The sequence below is a fragment of the Buteo buteo genome, chromosome 3 (assembly GCF_964188355.1).
Source record: "Buteo buteo chromosome 3, bButBut1.hap1.1, whole genome shotgun sequence".
Taxonomy (NCBI): Eukaryota; Metazoa; Chordata; class Aves; order Accipitriformes; family Accipitridae; genus Buteo; species Buteo buteo.
In genome coordinates, this window is record NC_134173.1 from 77,787,034 (window position 1) to 77,814,912 (window position 27,879).

General features: G+C 61.1%; 4 protein-coding genes across 9 annotated transcripts in view; 3 read left to right on the top strand and 1 right to left on the bottom strand.

Moving 5' to 3' along the window:
* ARHGAP39 (Rho GTPase activating protein 39) overlaps positions 1-7,851 on the top strand; it is a 149,064-nt gene extending 141,213 nt beyond the window's left edge. For all 4 annotated transcript variants that reach the window (XM_075024118.1, XM_075024120.1, XM_075024119.1 and 1 more), the window contains exons 7-11: positions 1,383-1,456; positions 3,010-3,209; positions 3,682-3,773; positions 3,868-4,037; positions 4,248-7,851. In XM_075024118.1, coding sequence (XP_074880219.1) covers positions 1,383-1,456; positions 3,010-3,209; positions 3,682-3,773; positions 3,868-4,037; positions 4,248-4,442 — 731 coding nt within the window. In that variant the 3' untranslated portion in view covers positions 4,443-7,851. The remainder of the gene's footprint in view (positions 1-1,382; positions 1,457-3,009; positions 3,210-3,681; positions 3,774-3,867; positions 4,038-4,247) is intronic.
* Positions 7,852-10,391: 2,540 nt separating this feature from the next.
* C3H8orf82 (chromosome 3 C8orf82 homolog) lies at positions 10,392-12,824 on the top strand. Its single transcript, XM_075024109.1, has 3 exons — positions 10,392-10,548; positions 11,630-11,678; positions 12,175-12,824. The coding sequence occupies exons 1-3, from the start codon at positions 10,411-10,413 to the stop codon at positions 12,645-12,647; spliced, it is 660 nt and encodes a 219-aa protein (XP_074880210.1). The 5' UTR covers positions 10,392-10,410; the 3' UTR covers positions 12,648-12,824.
* Positions 12,825-12,949: 125 nt separating this feature from the next.
* On the bottom strand, positions 12,950-16,056 carry LRRC14 (leucine rich repeat containing 14). 3 transcript variants are annotated; one of them, XM_075024106.1, is made up of 4 exons: positions 15,988-16,056; positions 15,065-15,398; positions 14,124-14,759; positions 12,950-13,872 (listed from the first exon to the last, which is right to left on the bottom strand). In XM_075024106.1, exons 1-4 carry the CDS (start codon positions 16,046-16,048, stop codon positions 13,299-13,301), a joined length of 1,605 nt encoding a protein of 534 aa, XP_074880207.1. In that variant the 5' UTR covers positions 16,049-16,056; the 3' UTR covers positions 12,950-13,298. The 3 variants fall into 3 exon arrangements, with proteins under 3 accessions (XP_074880207.1, XP_074880208.1, XP_074880209.1); XM_075024107.1 differs by lacking the exon at positions 15,988-16,056 and adding an exon at positions 15,926-15,963; XM_075024108.1 differs by lacking the exon at positions 15,988-16,056 and adding an exon at positions 15,933-15,960.
* A 276-nt stretch (positions 16,057-16,332) lies between these two features.
* On the top strand, positions 16,333-27,257 carry RECQL4 (RecQ like helicase 4). The gene is made up of 24 exons (XM_075024110.1): positions 16,333-16,453; positions 17,649-17,682; positions 17,964-18,058; positions 18,692-18,835; positions 19,131-19,813; positions 20,398-20,497; positions 21,134-21,263; positions 21,501-21,644; positions 21,965-22,111; positions 22,199-22,291; positions 22,414-22,550; positions 22,712-22,795; positions 23,005-23,193; positions 23,295-23,477; positions 23,607-23,796; positions 24,492-24,769; positions 24,849-24,986; positions 25,262-25,421; positions 25,515-25,644; positions 25,825-25,997; positions 26,128-26,314; positions 26,456-26,627; positions 26,771-26,879; positions 26,976-27,257. Exons 1-24 carry the CDS (start codon positions 16,370-16,372, stop codon positions 27,095-27,097), a joined length of 3,906 nt encoding a protein of 1,301 aa, XP_074880211.1. The 5' UTR covers positions 16,333-16,369; the 3' UTR covers positions 27,098-27,257.
* The last annotated feature ends 622 nt before the right edge of the window (positions 27,258-27,879 follow it).

Here is a 27,879-nt window from a genome sequence, read left to right on the forward strand (position 1 = left end):
ACTTGGGGACACGGGTGGGTGACAAGGGGGACGTGAGCCGGCAACGTGCCGGGAGGCCAACCGTCTCCTGGGCTGCATCCAAAGAACCAACCTGATCTGGTTGAAGATGTCCCTGCCCATGGCAGGGGGTCGGACTAGGTGACCTTCAAAGGTCCCTTCCAACCCAAACCATTCCATGATTCCATCAATGGGCACCAGATTTGAGGTCACCCAGTTCTGGACATCCCCCAAGCCGCCTCCTTCGGGGTGGCTTCAGACACCCCCCCCCCCCACGCATCCATCAGCTCCCCCCTGGAGCATTTACTGTGCCCAAAAACCATCAGGGAAACCCTTGGAAGACAACAGCATCAGGGATGGAGGGAAAAGTAGATGATCCCAAGTCCCCAAGTTTGGTTTTAACCAAAAAGCGCCCATCAGGGGTCGGGACAGCAAGTGGCCGCCAGCCACCAGCTCTTCTGCAGAAGCCCTATTTTCCCCTCTTTTGCACCAATGTTAAATAGAAAAAGCGTATTTTTAGCTCCTGGACCATTCTTACCAGCATGACGGGTTCAGGATGCAGCAGGACGCGCGGTTCCAGTGGCGCAAAAGCTGGTGCTGGCGTCGTGGTTTCAAAGCTACTGAAGGAGAGGAGGTCTCAGATGATGGAAATTTTTGTTCAATTTGCCTATTTTTAGGCTCTTGGAAGAATTTCTGGGGCTGTCAGCCTCTTCTGGGGTGGTCCAGAAGGTACCACCAGGTCCCCGGGGCTCTCGGCTGGGGGATGCTGGAGCATCTCCCTTGGGATGAGCCCATTGGCAGCTGGGGAACGCTCCAAGGTTTGAGGGTGCCATCTCCTTGCTGAAGCACATCAGGAGGAAGGGACGGATGGTGCGGAGAGGGATGAGGGTGGAAGTGGTGGCATCAGGAGACCATGGATGGTGTAGGGTGGGCGGTGACAGTGGAAGCGATGGCTGCGGGGTGAAAAAATCGGCCCCAAAAGCCGGGACATCCCTGCACGAGGCCACCGGAGCGAGCGGGAAGAGGCTGGAGCCGAGGCGGCTCCGAGCCTCCGTGTTTGGTGGGTACGAGGATGTGGCTTCTCCAAGGTCTGAGGCTCTTGGGGAGCGGGTTGAGTTGTGGGGACACTCCTTGCAAGAAGGGTCCGGGGTCGGGGTGGGGTGGGGGGGACCTCGTCCTCTTCAAACACCCCCCCCAGCAGCAGTGATGGGGACAGAGATGGAGCAGCACCGGTGCTGCCCCGCATCCCGGGGGGGGACCCTGACACCCTCCTGGAGCCGGGATGAGCTTCAACCCCTTGGCAGGGGACACACAGACCCCCCCTTATGGCCCCCCCCCCCATGACCCAGATCTGACACCCCCACCCACTCTGTTTTCTCTTGCAGGGGTGGCAATAAGCACTTACGCCAAGTACTGCTACAACAAGCTGCAGAAGGCAGCTCTGACGGGAGCCAAGAAGGTATCGTCCGACCGTTGGGCACGGGGAGGGCAGCGGTGGGCGGCTGACCCCGGCCGGGACCACCGAGGGGGCTGCTGGGATTTGGGGATGGCGTCTGGAAGAGGAGGAGGAGGGAGGGATGAAGCTGGAGACCGCTGGAAACAGCGTGGCAGCTTGTGCCAGACCCGTGGTGAGGATGCTCCGGCGTGGTTTGTCCATCACTGCATCTCCTCTGGGGTCCTTCCCAAACCTACCCACCACAAAGGGATCACACTGGGATTGAGGAAATGATCCTGGGAGCAAAACCATGGCAAGGATTGAAAGGGCAGCTCCAGCAGCTCCCATCTCCCTGGGTATTGGGGCAGGGGGGGCTGCCCTGCTCGCCCCCCACCCCTCCCAGATCGCCATCACCGTGGCAGCTCGTCGAGCCAGATCCATCCCTGGGGCCGTCACTGATTTATTTAATAAAACACCCCAGAGAGGGATTAATTTACAGCCTGGGGTGCTTTTCATGGCCCCCACCACCACCACGGCTGCCTCAGCTTCCCCCTCCTCGTTTCATGGGAATAGAGGAGAGACGGTGGGGCCCCTCCTCGGTCCACTGCAGCCGGGCTCACCAAGGGCTCATCGATGGCCGTATCCTGATGACCTCTGAAGGCAGACAGGAGTGACTGAGGATGGACCCCACCAGCGGCTTGAGGCACGGCTGGGGCGGCTCCTTCTGTCGTTGGCTCTGGAGGGGAGACGCTGGGCCAGATCCAGCTGTCAGGCAGCTGCGTCCAACTCCTCTTCATCCCACCACGCACAGCTCCACCACGTCCATCTCCTCTTCATCCCACCACGCACACCTCCACCGCGTCCATCTCCTCTTCATCCCACCACACACACCTCCACCGCGTCCACCTCTTCATCCCACCACGCACACATTCACCAACTCCATCCCTTCTGCATCCTGCCATGGCCACGCACATCTCCTGCGTGGCTGGAAGAACACCAGTGCCCTCCTGTGACCGAACCACCAGCCCAGATGGAGTGGGTACCCGGAGGTTTCCCCTGACCCCGCACCGTGCAGGATCCCGTGCCGGTACTGGTGCCCCCGCTTCAAGCAGGCACAGATGAACCAACCACGGTGCCGGTGCTCTGCTTTCCAGAAGCATCCCAGAGCTGTGGCTCATCTTCCTCCCTACGCAGCTCATTGGTGTAGATGCCTCAGCGTTGCCGTGGCCCCACGGGTGGCAGAGCATGGGGGTCCTACCAAGCACCGTGGGGAGAGTCCCCAGGGCTGGATTTGCTTTCGAATCAAGGCGACGGGTGGAGGCGCCTGCCCACCGGCTGCATTTCGGCACTCAGCTTCTGGCGCGTGGCGCCGCTGGAGACCTTGGCCGGAGTTCATCCGTGGCTCCATCCGCTGTCTCCATCACGCGATGGGCTTTGGGCTCTGGATGCGTGGCAGCCAGCCCTGGAGCTCAGCCGTGGGGTACTGGGATTGAGCAGGACCCCACACGCCCGTCCCGGCTGCGGGGACACCGGCCGCAGCTCCTGACGACGCCGGTGGCCTCTCTTGTCTCTCGCAGGGCCTGAAGAAGCCAAACATCGAGGAGATTCGCCATGCCAAGAACGCTGTCTTCAACCCTTCCATGTTCGGCAGCTCCCTGCAGGACATCATCAACATGCAGAAGGAGCGGTACCCCGACCGGCAGCTGCCCTGGGTGCAGACCCGCCTCTCCGAGGAGGTCCTGGCGCTCAACGGGGACCAGACCGAGGGCATCTTCAGGTAAAGCCACCTACGGCTGCGGGGAGACCCCCAGGACAGTGGCAGCCCAGACCTTCTCATGGGGAAAAGCCATAACAAGTCACCTCATCGTGGGGCAGCTGTGCCCCTCCCCGTGTCCCCATGGGTGCCTTTCTCCTCCCCATGGGGCAGAGAGCAGCCCCCCAACTTCTCCTTGCTCCAAGGCCGTGGGGATTTCTCCACGGCAGGGTCACACCCGTTCTCTGGTGTCTACCAGAGTCACGTCGGTGTCTTGGAGCCCACACGCAACCCCCCCGGCCCCACATCACAGCAGGATGCCACGTCTCTGTGGGGCAGCAACAGGTCCCAAAGCCTCCACCCCCAGCTGATGTCCCCTCTTGGCTCTCCTTGAGCCCCACATGCACCCAAGGGACCCCCCCAAAGCCCAGGGTGGGGTGTTAGGCAGTCGGGTCCCCATCTCGTATTTGGGGACCGACATCTCTTCCCCCTCCAGAGTCCCCGGTGACATCGACGAGGTCAACGCGCTCAAGCTGCAGGTGGACCAGTGGAAGATCCCCACCGGCTTGGAGGACCCCCACGTTCCCGGTAGGACCCCAGGGTGCTGGGTGGGGTGCAGAATCAGGCCCTCCACCCAGCAGGTCTCACATTTCCCCATCTTCTCCCCCCCCACCTTCCCCAGCCTCCCTGCTGAAGCTCTGGTACCGGGAGCTGGAGGAGCCACTGATCCCCCATGAGTTTTACGAGCAGTGCATCACTCACTACGAGAACCCCGAGGCGGCCATCGCTGTCGTCCACTCTCTGCCCAGGATCAATAAAATGGTGCTGTGCTACCTCATCCGCTTCCTACAGGTATGGCCGGGACCTTCCCCGTGTCCCCCCTGGGGCTGCCTTCCAGCCCGGTTGCCTCTCTTGACGTGGCTTTGGGTTCCCCGAGTTGCCGTGGGGTTACCCACGTGGTGACCCCCCCCCATCTCATCCAAGAACCAGGAGGTCCACGCGGTCCCTCCACTCGTCTCCCCACCATCCCATCAACGCCGCCTTCCCTTCCTCCCGCCCCAGGTGTTCGTGCAGCCGGCCAACGTGGCCGTCACCAAGATGGACGTCAATAACCTGGCCATGGTGATGGCCCCCAACTGCCTGCGCTGCCAGTCGGACGACCCGCGGATCATCTTCGAGAACACCCGCAAGGAGATGTCCTTCATCCGGGTGCTCATCCAGCACCTCGACACCAGCTTCATGGAGGGCGTCCTATAGCAGCCGCCACCGAGTCGTCCCCCCCGCCACGAGCCCCCTCTCCTCCAACCCCGCTCGGCCGAGGAGCACAAGCTGGACCCCCACAGAAGGAGGGTGCTGGGTGGCTCGTCGTGTCCCCCCCACCACCACCCTGCCCGTCTCCGTCCACCCCTGCCCGTCCTACGACGGGACACGGGACCGTTCCCCGTGCCCCGTCCCGACCCTCCGGCCATCTCACTGCCCACCTTTTTTGCCAGCCGGAGGGATCGGCCGCTTTGGGGGGTCCCCGGGGACGGAGCACCCACAGAGCAGGCGAGGAGCACCCCGGCTCCCCGGGGACGGGTGGGATTTCCAGCCCAGGTGTCCTGTGTGGCCGTGGGTGGCAGAGGGGACCTAGGGAGCAAGGTGACAGCGTAGGGGATGGGGGAAGGTGGGCAGGTGGGAGAGGGGGAAGCAAACGGGTCCCCCCACATCACCGTCGGGGTTGGGTCTCTGGCTGAGAGCAGAGCCGGGGGGCAGGGGGGCACCTCCAGGGCCGGGAGAAGCCAACGGTGCTGAGCAGGCGTCGAGCAGCCGGAGAACGTGGCACGTCGGGGACCAGAGTGACAATTGTCCCAGTGCCTGGAAAAGTCCCAGCCGGCAGGGAAGGAGCTGACGGGGACAACCGGGGGGCGCATCTCGCGGCAGAGCTGTGTGGGTGCTGGGGTGGGGGGGGTCCTTTTGGGTGGCTCGCTGCGGCCGGTTGCCCATCCTGGGGTGCCGGAGGAGCTGGGCAGGCAGGTCGCTGCCCGCACCCATCACGGTGCCCATTCCTGGAGCGCACCGGACCCATCTCACCGCACGTTGGCACCGCCGGGTCCCAAAGGACCTGTCTCGGCACCCACCGCGTCTGCTTGGCGCTGCTGGAGCCATCATCTGCTCCTGGCCTTGAAAGACCCATCCTGACACTAAACATCTCTGCTTGGCTCTGCTGGAATCATCTGGGCACCCATCATCTGTTCCTGGTCCTGCCCAACCCATCTTGGCACCCATAATCTCTGCTTGGTCTTCCTGGACCCATCTTGGTGTCCGTCATCTCCTCCTGGTCCTGCTGGACCCATCTCGGTGCCCGTCATCACCTCCTGGTCCTGCCCAACTCATCTTGGCCCCTGTCATGTCCTCCTGCTCCTGCTGGACCCAGCTTGGCACTCATTATCTCCTCCTGCTTCTCCTGGACCTGTTTTGGTGCCCGTCATCTCCTCCTGGTCCTGCCCAACCCATCTTGGCATCCTGTCATCTCTACTTGGCCCTGCCGGACACATCTTGGCATCTGTCGTGTCCTTTTGGTCTTGCTGGAACCATCTTGGCACTCATCATGTCCTCCTCGAACCATCTTGATGCCCATCATCTCTGCTTGGTCCTGCCCAAAACATCTTAGTACCCATCGTCTCCTCCTGCTCATGCTGGACCCATCTCAGTGCCCGTCATCTTCTCCTGGTTCTCCTGGACCCATATTGGCATCCATCATCTCCTTCTGCTCCTGGTGGACCTATCTCAGTGCCCATCATCTCTGCTTTACCCTGCTGGATACATCTTGGCATCTGTCATGTCCTACTGGTCCTCCTGGGCCCACCTTGGAGCCCATCATCTCCTCCTCATCCTGCGCCAACCATCTTGGCACCCATCATCTCTGCTTGACCCTGCTGGACATATCTTGGCATCCATCATCTCCTCCTGGTCCTGCCCAAACCATCTTGGTGCCTGTCATCTCTGCTTGGCCCTGCTGGACCCATCTTGGCATCCGTCATGTCCTCCTGCTCCTGCTGGACCCATCTTGGTGCCCATCATCACCTCCTGGTCCTGCCCAACTCATCTTGGCACCCATGATCTCTGCTTGGCCCTGCCCAATCCAGCTTGGCACCCATTTCCTCCTCCTGGTCCTGCCCAACCCATCTTGGCACCCATCATCTCCTCCTGGTTCTGCCAACTCATCTTGGCACCCATCATCTCCTCCTGGTTCTGCCCAACTGATCCTGGTGCCCGTCATCTCTGCTTGGCCTGGCTGGACACATTCTGGCACTTCTTATCTCCTCCCAGTCCTGCCCAACCCATCTTGGACTCCATTATCTTCTCCTGGTCCTGTCCGATCCACCTTGGCACCCATCATGTCCTTCTGCTCCTGCCCAACCCATCTTGGTGCCCATCACCTCCTCCTGGTCCTGCCCAAACAATCTTGGTGCCTGTCATCTCTGCTTGGGCTGGCTGGACACATCTTGGCACCTGTCATCTCCTCCTGCTTCTCCACCCATCTTGGTGCCTGTCAGCTCCTCCTGGTCCTCCCCAACCCATCTTGGCACCCATCATCATCTCCTACTCCTGGACCCACTTTGGCACCCATCATCTCCTCCAGGTCCTGCCCAACCCATCTTGGCACCCATCAATCATTTCCTGATCCTCCTGGACCCATCTTGGTGCCCATCATCTCCTGATTCTCCTGGACCCACCTTGGCACCCATCATCTTCTGATCCTCCTGGACCCATCTTGGTGTCCATCATCTCCTCCAGGTTCTGCCCAACCCATCTTGGCACCCATCATCTCCTGCTCCTCCTGGACCCATCTTGGTGCCCATCATCTCCTGATTCTCCTGGACCCATCTTGGCACCCATCATCTCCTGCTCCTCCTGGACCCATCTTGGCACCCATCATCTCCTGCTCCTCATGGACCCATCTTGGTGCCCATCATCTGCTGATCCTCCTGGACCCACCTTGGTGCCCATCTCCTCCTGCTCCTCCTGGAGCCACCTTGGCACCCATCATCTCCTCCAGGTCCTGCCCAACCCATCTTGGCACCCATCGATCATTTCCTGCTCCTCCTGGGCCCGCGTTGACACCCATCATCTCCTCCTGGACCCACCTCGGCACCCTCATCCCCGCCGCACCCCCACCTCCCCCATCCTGGAGCCGAAGGGTCCCCCCGACCCCCCCACAGCCGCCCCCCAAGTGCCTTCGGCTCCACCCGGGACGAAGCGGGACCACGGGGGGCACCCACGGGGGGGGGGGGGGCACCCACCAGAGTATATAGAGCTATAAAGAGAGTTATTAATTAGACACACACACACCCCAATTTCTAAACCAGATGCTATTTTCTCGAGGGGGGGTCCCAGAGGGGGGGGGAGTCCCTGGGGTGGGGGGTCCCTGGGGTGGGGGGGGACCCAGCGCTACCTCCCAGCTCTGCTCACTGCCAGGCGCCAGCGGGGGGGGACGAGGGGGGGGACACACACCGGGGGGTGGCAGCGGGGCGGGGGGTCCCCGCTTCCTCAATTTCCATTGAATTATTTTTTTTTTCTCCAGGTTTTATATATTAATTTTTTTTCTTTATTTTTTTTTCTCTTCCCCCCCGTTTTTTTTTTTTTAGACTCAAGGTTTTATTTATTATTAAAAATAAGAAAATTATTAAAAAAAAAATAAAAAATAAAGGGACAAACCCACCCCGGCCGCTGCGAGACCCTCCCCTGAGCGCTGGGGGCTGGGGGGAGCAGGATCCCCCCGTCCGTCCCCCCCGGGGGGGAGTGGGGGGGGTTGGGGGTCCCCCCTGGGCTGCCGAACTCTGTAACTGGGGCACGTGGACGTATAGAGGCGCCGCCCCGTTGTGTGAATAAAGCTACGTATGGACAGTGCTCTTCGGTGCTGCTCGTTCACTCTGGAGTGGATCAAGGGCTGGGAGGCTGGTTGGAGGGCGGAGACGGGGCACAGAGGCCCTATAGGGGTGTGCAGGGGCATATAGGGGCCCACGTAAGCTGTATAGGGTCCTATAGAAGCCCCACCCATGCCATATGTCCTCTATAGGGGTGTATATGGTCATGCCCTGCCCCCCCACCATGCAGGCAGTATAGAATGTGTATAGGTCTCTCCCGCAGGCAGTATAGGGTATACCAGGCACTATAGGGTGCATGGGGCAGTATATATACCCCCCCCCTCCCCTGGGGGTGTATACATACCGCCCAGGGGGGTGTAGGGAAGCAGGCGGGGTGTATAGGAAGAGATGGGGGGGCACAGCAGTATATAGGGGTACGTAAAGCTGCATAGGCTGTGGGTAGGATGTATATAGGGGCCTATAAACACCCCCGGGGTACATAAAGCAGCACGGGGATGTATATAGGGGTACATAAAGGTGCCCAGGGTGTGTCGAGGGGGGGTGTAGGGGGTTTCTATAGGGGAGCACGGGGCAGGGGAGGGCATGAGTGTATATAGGGTGTACAAGGAGGGCATGGGGGTGTATAGGATGAACGGGTGGTGTATAGGGGCACACAGGGGGTGCACAGGTGCCTGTAGGGGTGGGTGGGTGTATATAGGGGTGTGTATAGGGTGACACAGGGGTTACGGGTGTCTATAGAGGCGGGTGGGTGTCTGTAGGGGGTATTGGGTGTGTATAGGGGTGGGTGGGTGCCTGGGGGGGGGGTGTCTATAGGGCCAGGAGGCGGATATCTATAGGGAGTATGGGCATCTATAGGGCAGGTGGGTGTGTACAGATGGCATGGGTGTCTATAGGGGCTATGGGTGTCTATAGGGGTACACGACTGTCTGTAGGGGTAGATGAGTGTCTATATGGCCAGGTGGGTGCCTATAGTGGGTGGGTGTATCTATAGGGGTGTGGGTATCTATAAGGGCAAGTGGGTGTTTATAGGGATGCCTGGGTGTCTATAGGGGTATACAGGTGGCTACAGGGGTGCATGGGCATGTATAGGGGTGCACTGGTGCCTACAGGGGTGCACGGATATATATAGGGGTGCATGGGCGCCTATGGGGGTGCACGGGTATATATAGGGGTGCACGGGTGCCTATAGGGGTGCATGAGTGTATATATAGGGTTTCATGGGCGCCTATAGGGGTACATGGGTGTATATATAAGGGTGCACGGGCGCGTGCAGGGGTGTATATATAGGGGTGCACAGGTGCCTACAGGGGTGGACGGGTGTATATATAGGGGTGCAAGGGCGCCTATAGGGGTGCAGGGGTGTATATACAGGGGTGCACGGGCGTCTATAGGGGTGCACAGGTGCCTATAGGGGTGCAGGGGTCCCTATATAGGGGTGCACGGGTGCCTATAGGGCTGCAGGCGTGCCTATAGGGGTGCATGAGTGTATATATAGGGGTGCAAGGGCGCCTATAGGGGTGCAGGGGTGTCTATATAGGGGTGCATATATAGGGCTTCATGGGCGCCTATAGGGGTACATGGCTGTATATATAGGGGTGCAAGGGCGTCTATAGGGGTGCACTGGTGTATATATAGGGGTGTACGGGCGCCTATAGAGGTGCACGGTTGCCTATAAGGGTGCAGGGGTCCCTATATAGGGGTGCACGGGTGCCTATAGGGCTGCAGGCGTGCCTATAGGGGTGCATGAGTGTATATATAGGGGTGCAAGGGCGCCTATAGGGGTGCAGGGGTGTCTATATAGGGGTGCATATATAGGGCTTCATGGGCGCCTATAGGGGTACATGGCTGTATATATAGGGGTGCAAGGGCGTCTATAGGGGTGCACTGGTGTATATATAGGGGTGTACGGGCGCCTATAGAGGTGCACGGTTGCCTATAGGGGTGCAGGGGTCCCTATATAGGGGTGCACGGGTGCCTATAGGGCTGCAGGCGTGCCTATAGGGGTGCATGAGTGTATATATAGGGGTGCAAGGGCGCCTATAGGGGTGCAGGGGTGCCTATATAGGGGTGCACGGTGTCGTACCGGGCCGGGTGTGTCTCCGGGGGGGCGCGGGTGCCTATGGGGGCCATAAGTCCCTACGGGGGGGGGGGGGGGGGTGCAGGGGTCCCACAGGGGTTGCCCGGGGGCTCTGGGGTCCGCAGGGTCTCTGGAGTGTCCGTGCGTCCCCGTGTCCGTGTCGCCCCCCGGACCCCCCGGGCAGCGGGAGGACGGTTCCGCCCGGAGCGGTGTCACGGCCGGACCGCTCCGGGTCGGGACCGGGACCGGGGCTCGTCCGGGGGGGTCGGTGCCGGGGATGCGGCTGGGGCTGCGGCTGCGGCCGGGGTCGGTCCCCGGGAGGAGGGGGGCGGCGGGGGGGGCCGCGTACCGGCAGGGGCAGAGCCCGACCCCCCGCACCCGCGAGTACTTCTACTACCTCGACCACCAGGGACAGGTACGGGGGGGACACGGGGGGGGGACACGGGGACGGGGTGTCCTCGGGGGGAGCGGGTCCCGGGCGGATTCGACCCCCCCCAAAAAAATTTAATAGAGCCGGAGTGGGATCGGGACGGGGCCTGGGGGAGGGGGGGGGGCGGAATCCCAGGAGGAGCCCGAAGAGATCCCAGGTGGATCCCGGACACAGCCCGGACAAACCCCAAAAAGACCCTAAACAGACCCCGGACAGATCCCAGACAGAACCCACACGGAGCCAAGACGGATCCCGGACAGATCCCACTACAGATCCCAAACAGAACCAAGACAGATCCTGGACAGATCCCAGACAAATCCCAAACAGAACCCACAGAGAGCCAGGACGGATCCCAGACAGATCCCAGATGGATCCTGGACAGATCCCGGACAGATCCCAAACAGAACCCACACAGACCCTAGACAGATCCCACACAGATCCCACTACAGATCCCGGACAGACCCCACTACAGATCCTGGACAGATCCCAGACAAATCCCAAACAGAACCCACAGAGAGCCAGGACGGATCCCAGACAGATCCCAGATGGATCCCGGACAGATCCCGAACAGAACCCACACAGACCCTAGACAGATCCCAGACAGATCCCACTACAGATCCTGGACAGACCCCAGACAGATCCCAAACAAACCTGAGGTAGATCCTGCGGACAGATTTTCCCCCCCCCAAAAAAAAAACCCTGGGTGGGCTCAGGGCAGATCCCAGGTGGATCCCAAACAGATCCTGTGGGCAGATCCTGGACAGGACCCAGATAGGTTAAAAGAAAAAAAGCTAGTTGGGCTCAGGATGGATCCCAGATGGATCCCAGACAGATCCCAAATAGGGCCCACACAGACCCATGGCAGATCCCAGACAAATCCTGGACAGATCCCAGGGAGACCCCAGACAGACCCTGGGCACATCCCAGACAAACCCCCAAAAAGACCTAAAAAGGACTCAGGACAGACCCCGGACAGATCCCAGGATGGATCCCAAAAGGATCCCGGACAGACGCTGAACTTGCCAGGGGCTTCGGGGTTTTGAGGCTTTTTCCCGCTTTTCCACAGCTTTTCCTGGATGACACCAAAGTCAAGAACTTCATCACCTGCTTCAAAGGTACTGGGACCCCCCCAAGCCCCCCAAAACCCCCCCAAACCCCATCACCTGGCCAGCACAGCTCTCCCCCCCTCATCCTTAATTGGGATCTGATCCTTAATTGGGATCCGATCCTTAATCAGAGCCTCATCCTTCGTCAGGATCCGATCTTTAATTGGCATTGCATCCTGAATTGGGGGGGGGCTGAGCCCTCGGCAGCGGGGTCAGGGAGGGGGGACACCCCCCACTCTGGCACTTTTATGGGTGGCAAAGTGGCCGCTGAGCGCTATTTGCATATTAATTACCTTACTAATTAAGCAGCTCCTGCTATTAATAGCTCCCGTTTGCCTTTCCCGGCATGGCAATTCCTCCCGAGCCAACTGCTCCTCCCTTTGCCAGCTCTCCAAAACGGGGTCTCATTACCGAACAACCCCCTACCCCACGGCTAATTAACCCCGGGGGTGGGGGTTAATTACCGGGGAGCAGCGAGCCAACGTCCGTCCGTCTGTCCCGGCAGACGTAGGGTTCCTCACCTTCTTCTTCAAGCGGCTGGAGCCAAACCGGAGCGGGCGTTACGAGGCCGAATTCCCTTTCCTCTCGCTCTGCGGCAGGGAGCGGAATTTCCTCCGTTGCGACGATCGTCCCGTCGTCTTCACCCAACTCCTGCCGGGTTCCGGCGAGAGCCGGCTCCTCTCCTACTGCGGCGGCGGCGAGCGCCTGGCCGTGCCGTTCCAACCAGAGAGTTTGGTGATGTTGCCGGAAAACGGGCGGCTCTATCACCCGGCGCCGGCGAAGGCGGGCGGCGTGGGGTTGGTACGCTCGGCGCTGGCTTTCGAGTGGAGTCCCTGCTTCGAGTACGGGCGGGGGCCGGCGCGAGCCCCCACTCATTTTATCTGGGAAGGCCGGCGCTACCAGCTCACCGAGGAATTGCTGCCGCTGCTCCGCGCCGGCGGAGCGAGCTCGGACGGGGAATCCTCGTGTCAGGGCTGAGCCGGGGACCCCCCCAGTCCTGTCCTGTCCCCCCCCAGCCCTCCCCATCACCCCCACGCCGATGGGAAAAGGGGCGAGCACCGGCTCACCACAGCGGGATGGGTGCCACCGCAGCAGCCGGGACCCCCGTTAGTCTATGGAAAAAAAACCCCAAACAAACAAAAAAAAGAGCTTAAACCGCGTGGCCAAGCTGTGCCGTTTCTGAGGCGCCGAGCACCCCCCTGGGACTCGGGGTGTGGGGGGGTTTGGGGGAACCGAGGCACGAGTGCGGAGCCATTGTAGGGTCTGCCTGTAAACAGCGCCGCGGTTACGGTTTTTGCCATAACCTCGACACGGCAGCCATTTATTAACTGCTCTCCCGGCGTTAATTAATCAGCTAAGGAGGGCCTGGAGGCTGATCCGCCCATAGCCGGCACGCTGTCCCGGTGACACGAGGCGCTGCCGGGTGTTATCGGTGGCACCGGGTTCCCCCCGGCTGGGGCCGATGCTGGTGGCATGGCGACAGGAAAAGGGAGAAGGTACCCAAAAAGCACCGGGACAAGGGGGAAACATCAAATCTGGGGAGGAAGGAGGGGTCGGGGGACGGCAGTGAGGCCACGGTGCTTCACTGAGCACCGCGGGGCAGGACGAGGGCTCCGAGCTTCGCCCGAGCTACAAGGCGAAGTAGTCGAGGGCGCCGTGCCGGCAGAGGCTGGCGGTCCAGACGGCATCGGCTCTGCCGGAGCTCGCCAGCATCCGGCACAGCTCGGCGCTCACGGCGGCGAAACGTTCCTCGTCCACCACATCCTCGAAGAAGTGGTCGGAGGCGGAGGGCGGCCGGGGCGGCTCCCAGATGTAGCAGTCCACGGGGTACGGGTAGACGACCAGGCGTAAATCCGGGAGAACCAGGGTTTTCCGTAACAAGGTTTTGAGTCCCGGCGTGGAGAGGGGGTTGCCGAAAAGTCCCAGACAACGGAGGCGGGAGCAACGGCAGAGCGCCGGGAGCAGAGCCTCCAGCCGAGCGTCCGTCAGCCGGCACTCCATGAGGTCCAGGTGGAGGAGAGAGGCCGAGGTCTCCTCCAGGAGATGCCGGAGGGGTTGGAGAAGGTTCTCGGAGAAATCGTGGCCGCTCAGGTCCAACTTCCTCAGCGCCGGAGCGTGGAGGCTTTGGGAAAGGAAGGCGAGGTCGCCGGGAAGGAGGTAGCAGAAGGCCAGCTCCAGGCTTTCCAGGGGAGCCTGCAGGTCGCTGCCGGGGAGGGGGAAGAGTGAGCCGCGAGCCCCCAAAGCCGTCACCGCGTGGGGTGCAAACCAGGCGGGAGCTGCCACCGGATTTAAATCTTTGAACGATAGGGTGGGGATGGTTCCCGTATTCCCAGAGGGACCGTGGTAGGGAATGGCGGCAAACCCGCCCAGATCCCAAGCCCCCCACCCACGAGCTGGGACCCATGAATTTCCCCCCCCGGGCATGAAAAGAGACCTGCTCCACCAGGAACTTACCCGAGAAGTTGCCTCAGTTTCCCCGAAAGCCTGGAAGAACCCAAGTTGAGCTCCTTGAGGCAGGGCAGCCTCCCCAGCTGCGTGGCGAGGCACCGGAGGCCGGCATCCGTCCCCGCCGTGAGCCGCCGCACGTCGACGTTGCTGTAGGGCAGCTTGAGGCTGAGGAGGTCGGTGAATCTGGCGAGGTGCGGCAAAACCGCGCAGAGACCGCCCAACCCCAGGTTATTGAAGCGCAGATCCACCCGCCGCACGCCGGCGGGTTCAAGGGACTCCAGCAAACTCACGGTGCCGGCGACGGAGAGCTCCTCGGCGTGGAAATCCCGGCATTTGAGGCGCAGGGGGCCGGCAGCGCCAGTCTGCAGGGCGTCCCGCAGGACGCCGTAGGACGTGCCGTTGACGAAGAGATCGGCGCGGACCTCCACGCCGACGGGTTGCAGGGCCGCCGAGGTGCCGGAGGGACCTTTACGCCGCTTGGAGCCGCGTTTCAGGCACTCGCTTTGGTGTTTGGAGACCTCGATGCAGGCTTTGGCCAACGCCACCGTGCCGGACCACAGGCTCATCCCCTCCGGGCCGCGGTCGGTGTCACCGTCCTGGAGACCCGTCATGTCCAGCACCCGCAGGCGGCACCGTCTCTCGCTGGGCGAAGGCAAGAAACGGGTAAATAAACGAGCGGGGAAATCAGGGAACTGAAACAATCGGCTCCCGGGAGAGCCGTGGCCATCCGGCAACTCGCTCCAGCCCCGAGGCGGGGTGAGGGTCACGGTCCCGCTTTCCTCCCGCGTTGCCGGTGCACAAAACAAACCCGGTGCCAACCCACGCTTCCTCCCTCCACCGCGGCCCGAGCTGACGGCCCCGGGACGAGCATCGTCACCTCCGTCTCCCCGAGGAGAAGCAAAACAGCTCCTGCCCATCCCGGCGGAGTTTGGCATCCCGGTACCCACCTCGCGCCGCGACAGGGCTCCTCCAGCACCCGGCGGAGATGCGCCACGACGGCCAGGATGATGGCCTGGACGCACAATTTGCTGGGTTTCTCCTCGAGGAGCGAGTGACGGCCACGGTGACCCAACAACCGCTGGAAACTGAGGACGGGGAAGGGCCACGTCCCCACCAGGTCCCGCAGCGCCAGCGTCCGCCCGTCCAGGAAGGCGGCTTGGAAGAGGACGGGGTAGAGTTCGGCGGGGAGGAGGTCCAGGGCACGGCGGGCGCCGGGGCAGTAGCTCACCAAGCGGCGGGCGCAGAGGAAGACGAGGGAGTGCATGGCGCCCGCCAGCGGGGCTGTGGGCAGAAGTGGGGGAAGGAGGTTGGGGGGGGGGACAACACAGGCAGCAGGTGAGGTTGGGGGGAGCGCTGGGACCCCCCACGGCTGGCCCCAAACTGCCAGGGGCAGAATGCGGCCCCATAGGTCTGGCAGTGAGGGGTTTGCCCCACGGTACCCCCTAATCTAGACATCCCCCCCCCAAAAAAAGCACCCCACAGCAGGAGGCTAAAACCCCCCAACAAAGGGGTGCCCCACAGCCCCCCTAAACCAGCCCCCCACCAAAGGGCACCCTGTGCCAGGGGGGGACCCCTAACCCAGCCCCCCCCCTCAAAGAGGCACCCCACAGCCCCCCTAAAACAGACCCCCACCAAAGGATCACCCCATGGTGGGACCCCTAACCCAGCCCCCCATCACAGGGGCACCCCCACAACACCCCTAAACGAGCCCCCCCCCCCACCAAAGGGGCACCCCCAAACCCACCCCCCCATGACAGGAACACCCCACAGCCCCCCCCTAGCCCCCCCCCCCCCCATGACAGGGACACCTCACACCTTCTTCTTCTCGCCCCCCCCAACATGGCGGCGGCCGCTGGCCCCGCCCACTCACCGCGCGCCCGCAGCCCCCCACTCTCCGCCGGACCCCCCACGGCCGCCCCGCTTCCGGGCATGCGCACTGAACGCCCAGCACGGCCCCGCCCCAGCCCCTTCGCCCCACCCCTTCACCCCTCACGCACCAATCAGAGAGCGCGGCTGACCACGGGAGGCGGTTCCTCGGCGGCACCGCCTCCCCTCGCTCCTCCCGTTGGCTTATGCCGCTGTCCGTCACCTCTCCCTCCCCTTCCCATTGGTCGAAGCGAGGCGGGAGCGGGAGGTTCGCTCTACCCGCCGCTCTGAGGCGCCGACCCCCGGGTTCCCTCACACGCACAACCCCCGGTCCCTCGGGAGGCCTCGGAGCCTCTTCCCCGAGATCCCTGCCCTCGCTGGGCGCCATGGAGCGGCGGCAGGAGCTGAAGGCCCTGCTGAAGCGGTGGGAGGCGGATTTCCTGCGGGAGCGGCGGAGGAAGCCCAGCCAGGTGCCTGAGGGGGGCGGGGGGGGGGGTCGAGAGCTGTGGGAGAGGGGCTTTTCCCCGGCATCCAGCCTCAGCCGGCTGCTGGCGGTGGGCTCCGGCCAAGGCCTGTGGCAGTTAGGGTGGGAGCCCTAACTCAGCCCCTCATCAGTGGGGCACCCTGTGGTGGGACCCCTAACCTAGCCCCCCATCAGTGGGGCACCCCACAGCACCCCTAACCCAGACCCACCAAAGGGAGAGCCCATGGTAGGATCCCTAACCCATCCCTCCATCAGTGGGACACCCTGTGGTGGGACCCCTAACTCAGCCCTCCATCAGTGGGGCACCCCACAGCACCCCTAACCCAGACCCCTATCACAGGGGCACCCCATAGCACCCCTAACCCAGACCCACCAAAGGGAGAGCCCATGGTAGGATCCCTAACCCATCCCTCCATCAGTGGGGCACCCTGTGGTGGGACCCCTAACTCAGCCCCCTATCAGTGGGGCACCCCACAGCACCCCTAACCCAGACCCACCAAAGGGACACCCCATGGTAGGATCCCTAACCCAGATCCCCCATCAGTGGGGCACCCTACAGCCCCCCTAACCCAGTCCCCTATCATAGGGGCACCCTGCAGCCCCCCTAACCCATCCCTCCATCAGTGGGGCACTCTGTGGTGGGACCCCTAACTCAGCCCCCCATCAGTGGGGCACCCCAGAGCACCCCTAACCCAGACCCACCAAAGGAACACCCCATGGTAGGATCCCTAACCCAGACCCCCCATCAGTGGGGCACCCTACAGCCCCCCTAACCCATCCCTCCATCAGTGGGGCACCCCATGGCTCCCCTAACCAGCCCCCCACCAAAGGACTACCCCACAGCCCCCTAACCCAGCCCCCCATCAGTGGGGCACCCCACAGCACCCCTAACCCAGACCCACGAAAGGGACACCCCATGGTGAGACCCCCTAATCCAGCCCTCCATCAGTGGGGCACCTCCATTTCTATACGGTACATCTTATATCTAGAGAAATCACAGGAGAACAGACATCCCAGAGTCAGGAACAAGCGTGATGCTGCCCCAACCACAGTTCTCTTTAAAAAAAAAAAAAAAAAATAAAAACCCCAAGCCAGCCCTCTCTCGTTCCACGGCAGCAGAAAATAACAATAATTTGCTCCGTAGCCTGAAATAATGATCTTTTAACATGTTTTCCTCGCAGGCTGACATCAATGCGGCTCCGGAGGACACCAGACGTGAGTGCCAGCCCTGCCACCCCCCATGCTGAGGGAGTATTTTAGGGTCCTGGGTGGTGCTGGGCTCCCCCCCACAGGCTGGTGGAGCGCTTGGCCGGAGCTGTGGGTGCTTTGTGGGTGGGGGTGACCCCTCGTGCCGAGCTGGACACTCATCATCGGGTTGGTTTGATGTTGGGGGGGGTCTTTGGTGGCACACATCGATTGTTCTCAGTGTGGGAACTGCTGGGGTTTTCCGGTAAGTACTAAATACACCAGAAAACGGTCTTGACAATCTGTCACAGGGCTCTACAAGGAGTACAAGATGCTCAAGCAGCAGAGAGAGGAGTCGGATCCCTCCCGGCTCAGTCCCTCCTACCAACCGGCAGCTCCGGAGCAGGTACCAGAGAACCACCCTGACTTTGGCCTTGAGTTTTGTCTCCGGGAGCCTTGAACCCCCAAGATTCACCCTTGACGCGAGCGCTTTGGGGTGTTTGTGCTTTGTCCTTTACTGCAGACAAAGCCATGTTCGTCCTGCCTGTTTATAAGGGGGTTTATTTGACCTTAGCAAGGAAAATTGTCTAATTGGCACCACATAATGCCTATTTTTGGCTTTGTGGGAGAATAAGACATCCCAAACGGAGAGCATAAGGGCACCATGGGGGTGGGAAACCGAACGCCTGCGATCCCTCACACACTTTACGCTGGCCAGCATCCAGACTGCTGAAAGCGTGGGCTCGTTTTAACCAGCCTCTTAACGAGGCAACGATCGAGCCAGCCCCTGTGCTTAGGGTGAGGTGATAAATGCCCCAGGACTGCATTTTTCACCCCAAAGCACACTGGATGTGCTGCCTGCGGCCAAAAGATGCCGTGGTGTGATCATATCGAGCTTGTTGTCCAGCTCCTTTCTCCTCTCAGAGGTATTGGAGCTCATCTTCAGGATAGGATTCAAGTTTTTTGGATTTAAAGGTTTGGATTTAACAGGTTTGGGGATTTAATGGTTTGGATTTAACAGTTTGCAGTGTCATTGCAGGTGCCGGAGTCCGGTTGTTGGGGCGCACACCTGAACCGACAGCCGAAAACCCCCAGGCTGAGCCGCCGCAGCTGCGCTGTGCCGAAAGCCTCGGCACAGTACTACGGGATGAAGCTGAAATCCAACCTGGGAGCTGCCGGGAAGGTCAGGGCTGGCCGGGAATTGGCGCTGACCGCTGCAGCGCAGATAGAAGCTTCTACTGAAGCTGCTTGTGACCTTTTTCCCCCCCTCTGGCCACTCCGAAATTGTGGCCCCCTCCTGCCAGAGCCCCCCAAAATCACAGCCCCCTCCTGCCAGAGCCCCCGCTGTTAGCAGAGAGTGGGAGCTGGGGACGCAGAGCACCCACAAATGCCGGCGAAGGTCCCCTTTGATTTGGAGATGGGGTGCGGAGTTTCGGAGGACTATCTGACCCCTGTCTGTCCTTCTCCCCCGTCCGCAGGAGACACCCCTGACCCCAAGGAGGATCCCCACTGCTAGGCGAACCCTGGCTGTCCCTGGGCTTCAGACAAATTTGGGAACAAGTGACAAAGCCTCGGCGCCGGCAGAGGCTTCGCAGAGTGAGGGACGTGAGCAGGGAGATCTCCTCCTTCCTCCCTCGGTGTCAGGGTTGGCCCCCATCATCCTTGCTGCAGGGTTGAAGCCCCCCCTGCCGCCACCACCAAATAAATTCCAGCAGCTGAAGCAGACAGTGGCACAGAGACTGGGCTCGCTGGATCCTGCCTGGCTGCAGAGGTGCCAGGGGACACCGGAGGATGAAGGGACAATCCCGGGTGCCACACAGGAGAGGGAGCGGGGAGAGATCGGATGTGCGCCTCCGGAGCAGGAGGAGGGTGGTGGGATACCATCGGTGGAAGATTCCGGGAGGAAAAGGCCACGCGGAGATGGTGGAGGCGGCGCGGCGGCTCCCGCAAAGCTCAGGCGGTGCCGCCGGGACTCAGCCAAGGGAACATTCAGTGCTGCCAGTGGGCTGAAGCAGAGCAAGGAGGAAGAGGAGGAGGAAGAAAAGCGTGCGGCGGCCCAAAAGGAGAGCGGGAAGGTGTCGGATCCCTTGGAAAACATCCTGGGGGAGTTGGAGGAGGAGGAGGAGAAGCCCAGACCCACCTGCAGAGCTGGTGCTGCCAGGTAGGTCCTGCCGACTTCCCGGCGCTGTCGGTGTGCCGGCGGCGCTGCCGGGCGCTCCACTGCAGGTTCACCTGCCTTGGCGTAGCTCACACCTCGCTTCAAACTCCCGTGAGGGGGTTGCCAGAGCCCTTCAGGTCACAGGCTGCGACAATGCCTCGTGGTGCTCAAAAGCACCAAAACGTGGTTGGAAAAGGACACTGAGAGAGCCCAGGGGCCTTTTTCCTCTTAATTTTTATAAATAGTGAGCTGTTCTTTCCCTAATTCCTCCTTCTTTGTGTTAAGTCAGGGATCTGGAGACGGGAAAGGAATAAGTTTGGGGTGGTTGGGTTTTTTTAAGTCTGATTTTTGTACATAATTATGCCCTGCACACGTTTTGCCTCTCCACGAGCGTCTGCGTCGCCTTTGGTCATGTTTAAGGGATGAAAGATTTGGAGTTTATTTCCCTCAAAGTCGTTTTGCGGGCAGGGCACTGGGTGCAGGCAGGAGCTGAGGGGTGGCGGGGGGGAGAATGGGGACCCGATGGCCCCCCCGAGCCGCTGCCACATGTGGGCAGGGGGGTTCCTAGCCAAGCTCTCTCCCCACAGAGCACCTCCGCAGAGAGGCGGCAACTTCGTCAGGCTTAACCTGAAGAAGAAATCTTACGTCCGAGGATACGCCCTGCGGGGAAATCGCCTTCGCAAGCAGGTAACGTCCCTGTTCGGCAGCTGCCTCGGCACCGCCAGCATGTCCCAGGGCATTGCCAAAAGCCTCCCGCCAGACAGGACCATGCTGTTCTCCCGCTTTCACCACCAAACCCATTTCCAGTCAAATTTAAGTTCATCTGGCCCAGGATGAATTTAAAACTCTTCCGGCTCTCGCTCATCTTCGTGTCGTTCTTTCAATTTCCACATTTTACCTTCTAGTTAATTTATCTTTTTATTTTGTGACCACGCAGGCAGGAGGCATGGCTCAGCTCCCTGCCCCTCCGCTGCTGCCTTGACTGCCCTGCCTTCAGCAGCAGCTTCGCCCTGAAAACGCCATGCGAGGGGAAAGGCTTGTCCTGCTGGGTAGAGGCCACTCAGCCTTTTCGGCTTCAGCTCTGCCACAAAGTCCTAGGATTTTTTTAATATCTCCCCTTTAATTAATGTGAAATCTTTTAGGATCATCTCTGGGTGAGGTGAGCATCAGCTGGAAGAAAATTGCCTTTATTTTTTTAAAGCTTGGCATGCTTATGCAGCGCTTTGGCAGAAGCCCGGTGCCGGGGCAAGGTAAAACATAATAAAATATACTTTTATTAAAAATAATAATATAAAAGTAACTGGAGATGGTCCTGCTTCGCAGGTGTGGAAGCAGAAGTGGAAGAAGAAAGCAGAGCAGTTCGGAGGAGGCAGCGGATCCATCGACCGAAGCTCGGACGTCTGCTTCAGGTGCGGCGGGACGGGGCACTGGGCATCAGCGTGCCAGGGCCGAGGTAAGGCTCTGAACGCCGGATTATGGGGTTTGTTTGGCAAAACCATGGGCCGGGTCTGGATCCGGCTGTGCCGGAGCAGACATAAAGGAGGCTGGAGGATGGGAAGCATCTGTCGGGCTTTCCCACCTCCCTGCAGCTTCTCTCCGCTGTTGGCTTAAGGATTTGCAGGGATAAGAACTTGTGGGAAGAGGGTGAAAAAACGAGGCGGTTTCTTTACCGTGGATTTAAGTAGAGAAGGGACCCATTTCCCACCTGCAGAGACAGCTGCCGGCCCGCTGCCGGAGGAGAGCGGCTGCGCGGATGAAGAGGAAGAGGCTCCCCTGCCCACGCTGGAAGAAGTGGCTCACAGGACCAACACTGTCTGCCGAGAGCTCTCCTCCGGTGAGGCCCCGTGGCTTGCTGGCCTGCCGGCTTGCCTCGCTCTCCGCTGACACGCTGTGGCTGGCTCCGGGATGAACTCCGGGAGACGTGGAATCGTTTCCTTTTCCCTGTGGGAAGTTTGTTTGCGCTCCTGGGAGGGTTTGCCTGGCATCAAAAGGTGGCTTCAGCAGCCTGGCTTTATGCTGGGATGTATCTCCTCCGGGAACGCTGGCCTAAAATACAGGCAGACTCACCGTGCTTGCTCCTGCGTGGCAGCGGGTGTCCAGGCAGGGTAGGAAAAGCTGCCTGCAGTTCCCGATTGCTGCTGTCATCCCTGGCAGAGAACGGAACCAGCGACCAGGAAAGATCCGAGAAGATTTTAGAGGCAACGACTTACCTGGATGTACAGAGGCCGGCGTACGAGCCGCCCGCTCCCCCTGCACCCATGGAGCCCCTCTATGACCTGGGGCCAGAGGGGAAGGTGCGAGGTACGGCTCCCCGCAGCGCTCGGAGTGGGGCCAGGGGGGGTTTTGCCCCTCTGATCCCCGCCTGACTGGGTGTCCTTCCCCCTGCAGAGACCCCAGAGGAGGTATTTGAGGCTCTGAAGGCGCTGGGCTACAGCTCCTTCCGTCCAGGCCAGGAGGTGACCGTCATGAGGATCCTCTCCGGTGGGTTTATTTCCCCCATGACCTCCTTTCCTCCATGGGGTTTGGGCTCCCCGTGATCCCCTCCCGTGCGGGGTGGCCGGGTTGTCCCCTCAAGCGAAGTCCCCAACCCCTCGTTCTGCCAGGCCTGTCCACGCTGGTGGTGTTATCGACGGGGATGGGGAAGTCCCTCTGCTACCAGCTCCCCGCTTACCTCTACCACAAGCGCTCCCAGTGCCTCACCTTGGTCATCTCCCCGCTGGTGTCCCTGATGGATGACCAGGTACCGCTCGGATATCCCGGTTCTCCCACCCCAACCCCTGCAAGGATGCCACTGGGTTCAAGGCTCGCATGGACCCAAAACAGGGGAGGTGGGTGTCCAAGGGAGTTCCCCCCCCAAGTTACCGAAGGCCAGCGTGGCCGAGTGACGGGCTTCGCTTCCAGGTCTCGGGGCTGCCGCCATGCCTGAAGGCCGTCTGCATCCACTCCAACATGACCAAAGCCCAACGGGAAGCGGTGATGGAGAAGGTGAGGGACTGGGGGCTCTGAACTCGCCGGGGAGAACCACGTACGCTCGGGTCCCCACCACCATCATCGTACCCACGCGGTCGCGTGATCCCAGTGAGGGCAGCGCCGGACAGCGGTGATGCCACGTCCTGGCCAGGTCGTTTCCCTGGGAGAGCGGGTAAAGCATCCCTTGTGCTTCTCTCCTCCCTGATCCGGTGCTCCCGGTGCAGGTGAAGCAGGGCGAGGTGCAGGTGCTGCTGCTGTCCCCCGAGGCCCTGGTTGGCGGAAGTGGATCGGGATCCAGCTGCCTGCCCTCCGCCGATCAACTGCCGGCCGTGGCCTTCGCCTGCATCGACGAAGCCCACTGCGTCTCCGAGTGGTCCCACAATTTCCGTCCCTGCTACCTGCAGCTCTGCAAGGTGCGTGAGGGGGAAAACCCACCCCGAGGCGGAGGGAACCCATCGGGGCCAGGAGGGATGTCAGGCTCCCGTTTTTTTTTTTTTTCCCTTCTTCTTGGCAGGTTCTCCGGGATCGCCTGGGTGTGCGTTGCTTCCTGGGCCTGACGGCAACCGCCACCCTGGCCACGGCACGGGACGTGGCCCAACACCTCGGCATCCCAGCAGAGGAAGGGATAGCCGTGCGTTCCGCCGCCGTGCCCCCGAACTTGCACCTCTCTGTCTCGATGGACAGGGATAGGGATCAGGTAGGGACAAGGATGGATCTAAGGAAGTCGGATTTGTTGCTGTGGTGCTGGATCCAGAGTGGATCTTCTAGGAGAGAAGATCCCCAGCCCTTTTTTGGGGGGACGTTCACCCCCTTCTCTGCCCCGCAGGCCCTCATCGCCCTGCTGCAAGGGGAACGTTTTGGGTGCCTGGACTCCATCATCGTCTACTGCACAAGGCGGGAGGAGACGGCTCGCATCGCGGCGCTTATCCGGACCTGCCTCCAAGGAACGCTGCTGAAGGAACCCGCCGGAGCCAAAGAGCCGGAACGGGATGCTGCCGAAAGGAAAAAAGCAAAGGGTAAGTGGCACGGCCTCGCTCTCCGAAAGAAGCATGAGCCCAAAATATCCTGTCTGGTGAATCCACGCTGGAATGGAGAATCCCTAGGAAATGAGCCATGCTCGAGGTTTCTGGCGCCCAAAGTCTGGCTCCATCGGCGGCTTCACCCGGCCATGGAGCACTGCTCTTGACAGCAGCAGAGCATTTATCTTCCCTCACCTGCGTCAGAGGCTCTAAAGCCAGGCTTTGATTTTTCTAGCGACAGCCGATAATGATGGATGCTAATCAGCTGTCATTAATAAGGCTCGACGTTGGGTTTGGTACACAGGAAGCCTTCATTGTACGGCTCTCTGGGTTTTTTTTCTTTCTGAACCTCGTAACCGTGACTGGGAGTCTTTATTTTCCCTCAAAATCAGCGGTGTGGATCCGTGGCCGAGCTCTGCTGTTGTTTGCTGAAGCCTGGGTGAGCTCGTGCTGTCCCACTTCCAAACCAGCTGGGGCTTGACGACTTCTGGCAGCTAACGAGGAGCGCGCACCCCTTTGCTGCGGAGCAGCAGCCCTGCTCCTGCCCATGGCACCCCGTCCCCAGGGCTGATTTCTGCCACAGGCGGGGTTTGCTGTTCATTTCCATCCCTGATTTAATTAGCTGCTCTGCTTTTGCTGGTGGAAATCACTAATTAAACACCATTAAAACCTCTCTCCCCACTTTCTTTCAGCAAAGAAGAGCGTCCGCCGGCCGCTGAAGTGGATTGCGGACGCTTACCATGCCGGCCTATCTGCTGCTGAACGCCGCCGTGTCCAGAAGAGTTTCATGAGCGGCCAGCTCCGCGTGGTGGTGGCCACGGTGGCTTTCGGCATGGGGTTGGATAAATCGGACGTCCGCGGCGTCGTGCATTACAACATGCCCAAAAATTTCGAGAGTTACGTGCAGGAGATCGGCCGGGCCGGGCGAGATGGTGAGCCGGCTCACTGCCATCTCTTCTTGGAGCCGGAGGTAGGGCCTGCCAGTGGGGTGTGGGGGGGTTCCCCTCCATTTTGGGGGTCTTCCCCAAGGCTTACCCCTGCTTCCCCAGGGTGGGGATCTCCATGAGCTGCGGCGCCACATTTACGGTGACACGGTGGATTTTTTCACCATCAAGAAGCTGGTGCAGAAGGTTTTCACTCCCTGCAAGTGCCTGGAGCTGCACCAGAAACACCAGGACGTCACCAAGGTGAGGAAGGTGCTGAGGCCCCCACTCCTGTGGCCTTCCCGGCTTTTTAACTCATTAAGTAATGAGCTAACATGGTAGAAAACTCTTTTAATTGTTGGGTGGTCACATCAGGGAGCTTAAATCAGTTGAGGGAAGCCTGGGGAGCCCCAGTGCTGGGGCAAGGTGAGCCGTGGTGTAGGATCTGGCCAGGAATGGGCAGGAGAGCGGTTGGGATGTCCCAAAAAGAAGGCAGGAGCCTGCCCATCCTCTAACTGGTGACGCCGTGTCCCTCGCAGGACGGGGAGGTAGAGGATGCCGAAATGGCCGAGCTCTTGGAGGAGGAGGACAACAGCAGCGGCGGCGTGGCGAGGCAGAGCAGGCAGCGGGTGTGCTACAAGCACGAGCGAGCCATCCCCATCCAGCAAACCGTGGAATCCCTGGACATACGGGAGGAAGGTGAGGGGTGGGGAATCGGCCCCGAGCGAGGCCGGCGGAGGTCCCGAAGGGGATTGGGATCTCTCCGCAACTCCCCGCTCTCCTCTCTCGCAGGCATCGAGACCCTCCTGTGCTACCTGGAGCTGCACCCGCAGCGCTGGCTGGAGCTGCTGCCTCACACCTACTCCTCCTGCCGGCTCTTGTGCTACAGGGGACCCCAGCAGCTCCGGACCGTGGCACGGAGGTTAGAGCTGCGCCACGGAGCACCGGTGTCAACTCCACGGCGTTCCCCGTGCTAGGGGCGAGCCCCCGCGGCGTGGTCTCTGCTGGGTGGGAGCTGCTCCACGGCCCTGGGGTCCGTTGGAGGTAAAAAGTGGACTCCAAGCTGTGGTGCCAGCGGTTTTTTGGTGTCTCCTGCCCTCAGTTCTCCCCCCATCGCCGTCTTCCTGGCCCGGGAGCGCCTGGCAGGGAGGAACCACAGCAACGCCAGCTCCCTGGAATTTGACGTGGTCTCACTGAGCGACTCCATGGGTTGGGAAGTACCGCTGGTGAAACGCGCCCTGCGCCAGCTCCAGTGGGATCCGCGCCTGCGGCAAGGTACCGGCATCCCTGGGTTCCTCGTTGGAGGGGGGGAAAAAATCCCTCCTGCGCTGCCGGCAGCTGGCTGGGTCTCGGTGGGTGCCGGATCTCGGCAGGCACCGGTTCAACCAGCTCTTGGTGCCTTCAGACGGTCGCAGTGAGGGGAAGAGCGGGGTCATGGTGGAGTTTGGAGAACTGTCCTTCCACCTACGTGCCTACGGCGACCTCACCGACCAGGAGCTGGACTCTGTCTGCAATTTCCTCCACCGAAGGGTGGTGGCCAGGGAGAAGATGGCTCTTGGACAACTCCGCGCCTGCTTCCAGGCCTTCCAGAGGTGAGCACGGGTGGAGAAGACCACCCAACCCTCGCAGAGCCCTCTGTGTGGCGGCCCCACGGTTGCCTGCCCTCCCGTCCTTCCCAGTTTGGGGCCGGTTTTGGTCCTGGGAAGGGAGGAGGTTGACACTGGGGCGCACAGTGTGGCCTTCCAGACCTGGGGTCCTCACCCTGCGGATGAGGAAGAGGAGAGGAGTTCCTGCCTGAAGGCTCTGCTCAGCGACTACTTCGAGAAGGAGCCCACGGCCGAGCAGGCTGAGCGTGGCTGTGAGGAGGAGGAGGAAGAGGAGGAGGAAGATCTCGGTGATGCTAAAGTGAGCAAATCCACTTTTACTGGGAGCCGGGCCATCAGCCAGTATTTCTGGTACATGGCAGCTCCGGTTTAGATGAGACTGGGGATGGGTTTGGGGTGAGGATGAGGAGGGACGTGACCCCCACCGTCTCCTTTCCTTCGCAGCTGCAGGACTGGGAGAGCCAGATCCGCGCCGACATCCGCCGTTTCCTCTCCATCCGCCAGGACGAGAAGTTCTCCGGCAGGGCCATCGCCAGGATATTTCACGGCATCGGTAAGACAAGGAGGTGCCGAATCAGGCTTCTTCCGCCTGGCTCCGGCACCTGCCCGTCCCCTCCTAACCGGGGTCTTCTCCGCCCGCTCTCCGCAGGCAGCCCCTGTTTCCCTGCCCAGGTCTACGGCCGCGACCGCAGGTTCTGGAGGAAATATCTCACCTTCGACTTCCACCAGCTCGCCCGCCTGGCCACCGAGGAGATCTTGGCCAGCAGGTGAGGGCGGGAGGCAAAATGGCAGGGCCGCCTCGCCCTCGAGAGTGGGGCTGCCTCCAGGGTGGGGGGGCTGCTTGTCCTGCCTGCACTGAGCCTTTCCCAGTGCCCGCAGGGATTTTTATCTGGATTTTTATCAAGGAATTAATAAAGGCCACCGACCTTTTACCCCCCCCCGCCTCCTGCCTATACTTTTCTGCCTGCGCCGGGGGGGTGAATCGGCTGTGGGTGACACCCCCAGCGCGGGTGGGGGGATAGGGGGGGTACATGCACCATCGCCACGGTGATGGGGGGGTTGATGGGGGGGTCTGTCACCGCAGCAACAGGGGGTTGTCACCGTGGTGATGTAGGAGGACCGTTGCCGTGGCAATAAGGGGGGGCCATCAGCTTGGCCATCCCCACCGTGCCCCCTATTCCGGCCAAAATTGGATTCTCTCCCCCCCCCAGCTCTCAGGAACACCCAGGGAGGATGAAGCCCTTTCCCCCTCCACCGCCAAAAACCAGTTTGGTTTTCACCACCATCAGCTCTCAGACAACCCAAACCATCCCGGCAGGGCTGGGGTGGAAACTGGTTTCCAACTGGAGAACTTCACGCCCCAGTTTCCTCCCGGCGCTGGGCTCCCACGGGACGCGCCGTCCTTCCCTGGCACGGTGTCGTCTGCGGTTGGGGAAGGTCACGCCGCAAGCGGCACCCAACTGTGTTGCCAAAACCTTTTTAAACATTAACCGGTGGAGCTGGGTGCCGAGCCCGTGCCATCCCTGAGAGACACCGGTGCCGCGCAGCCTCCC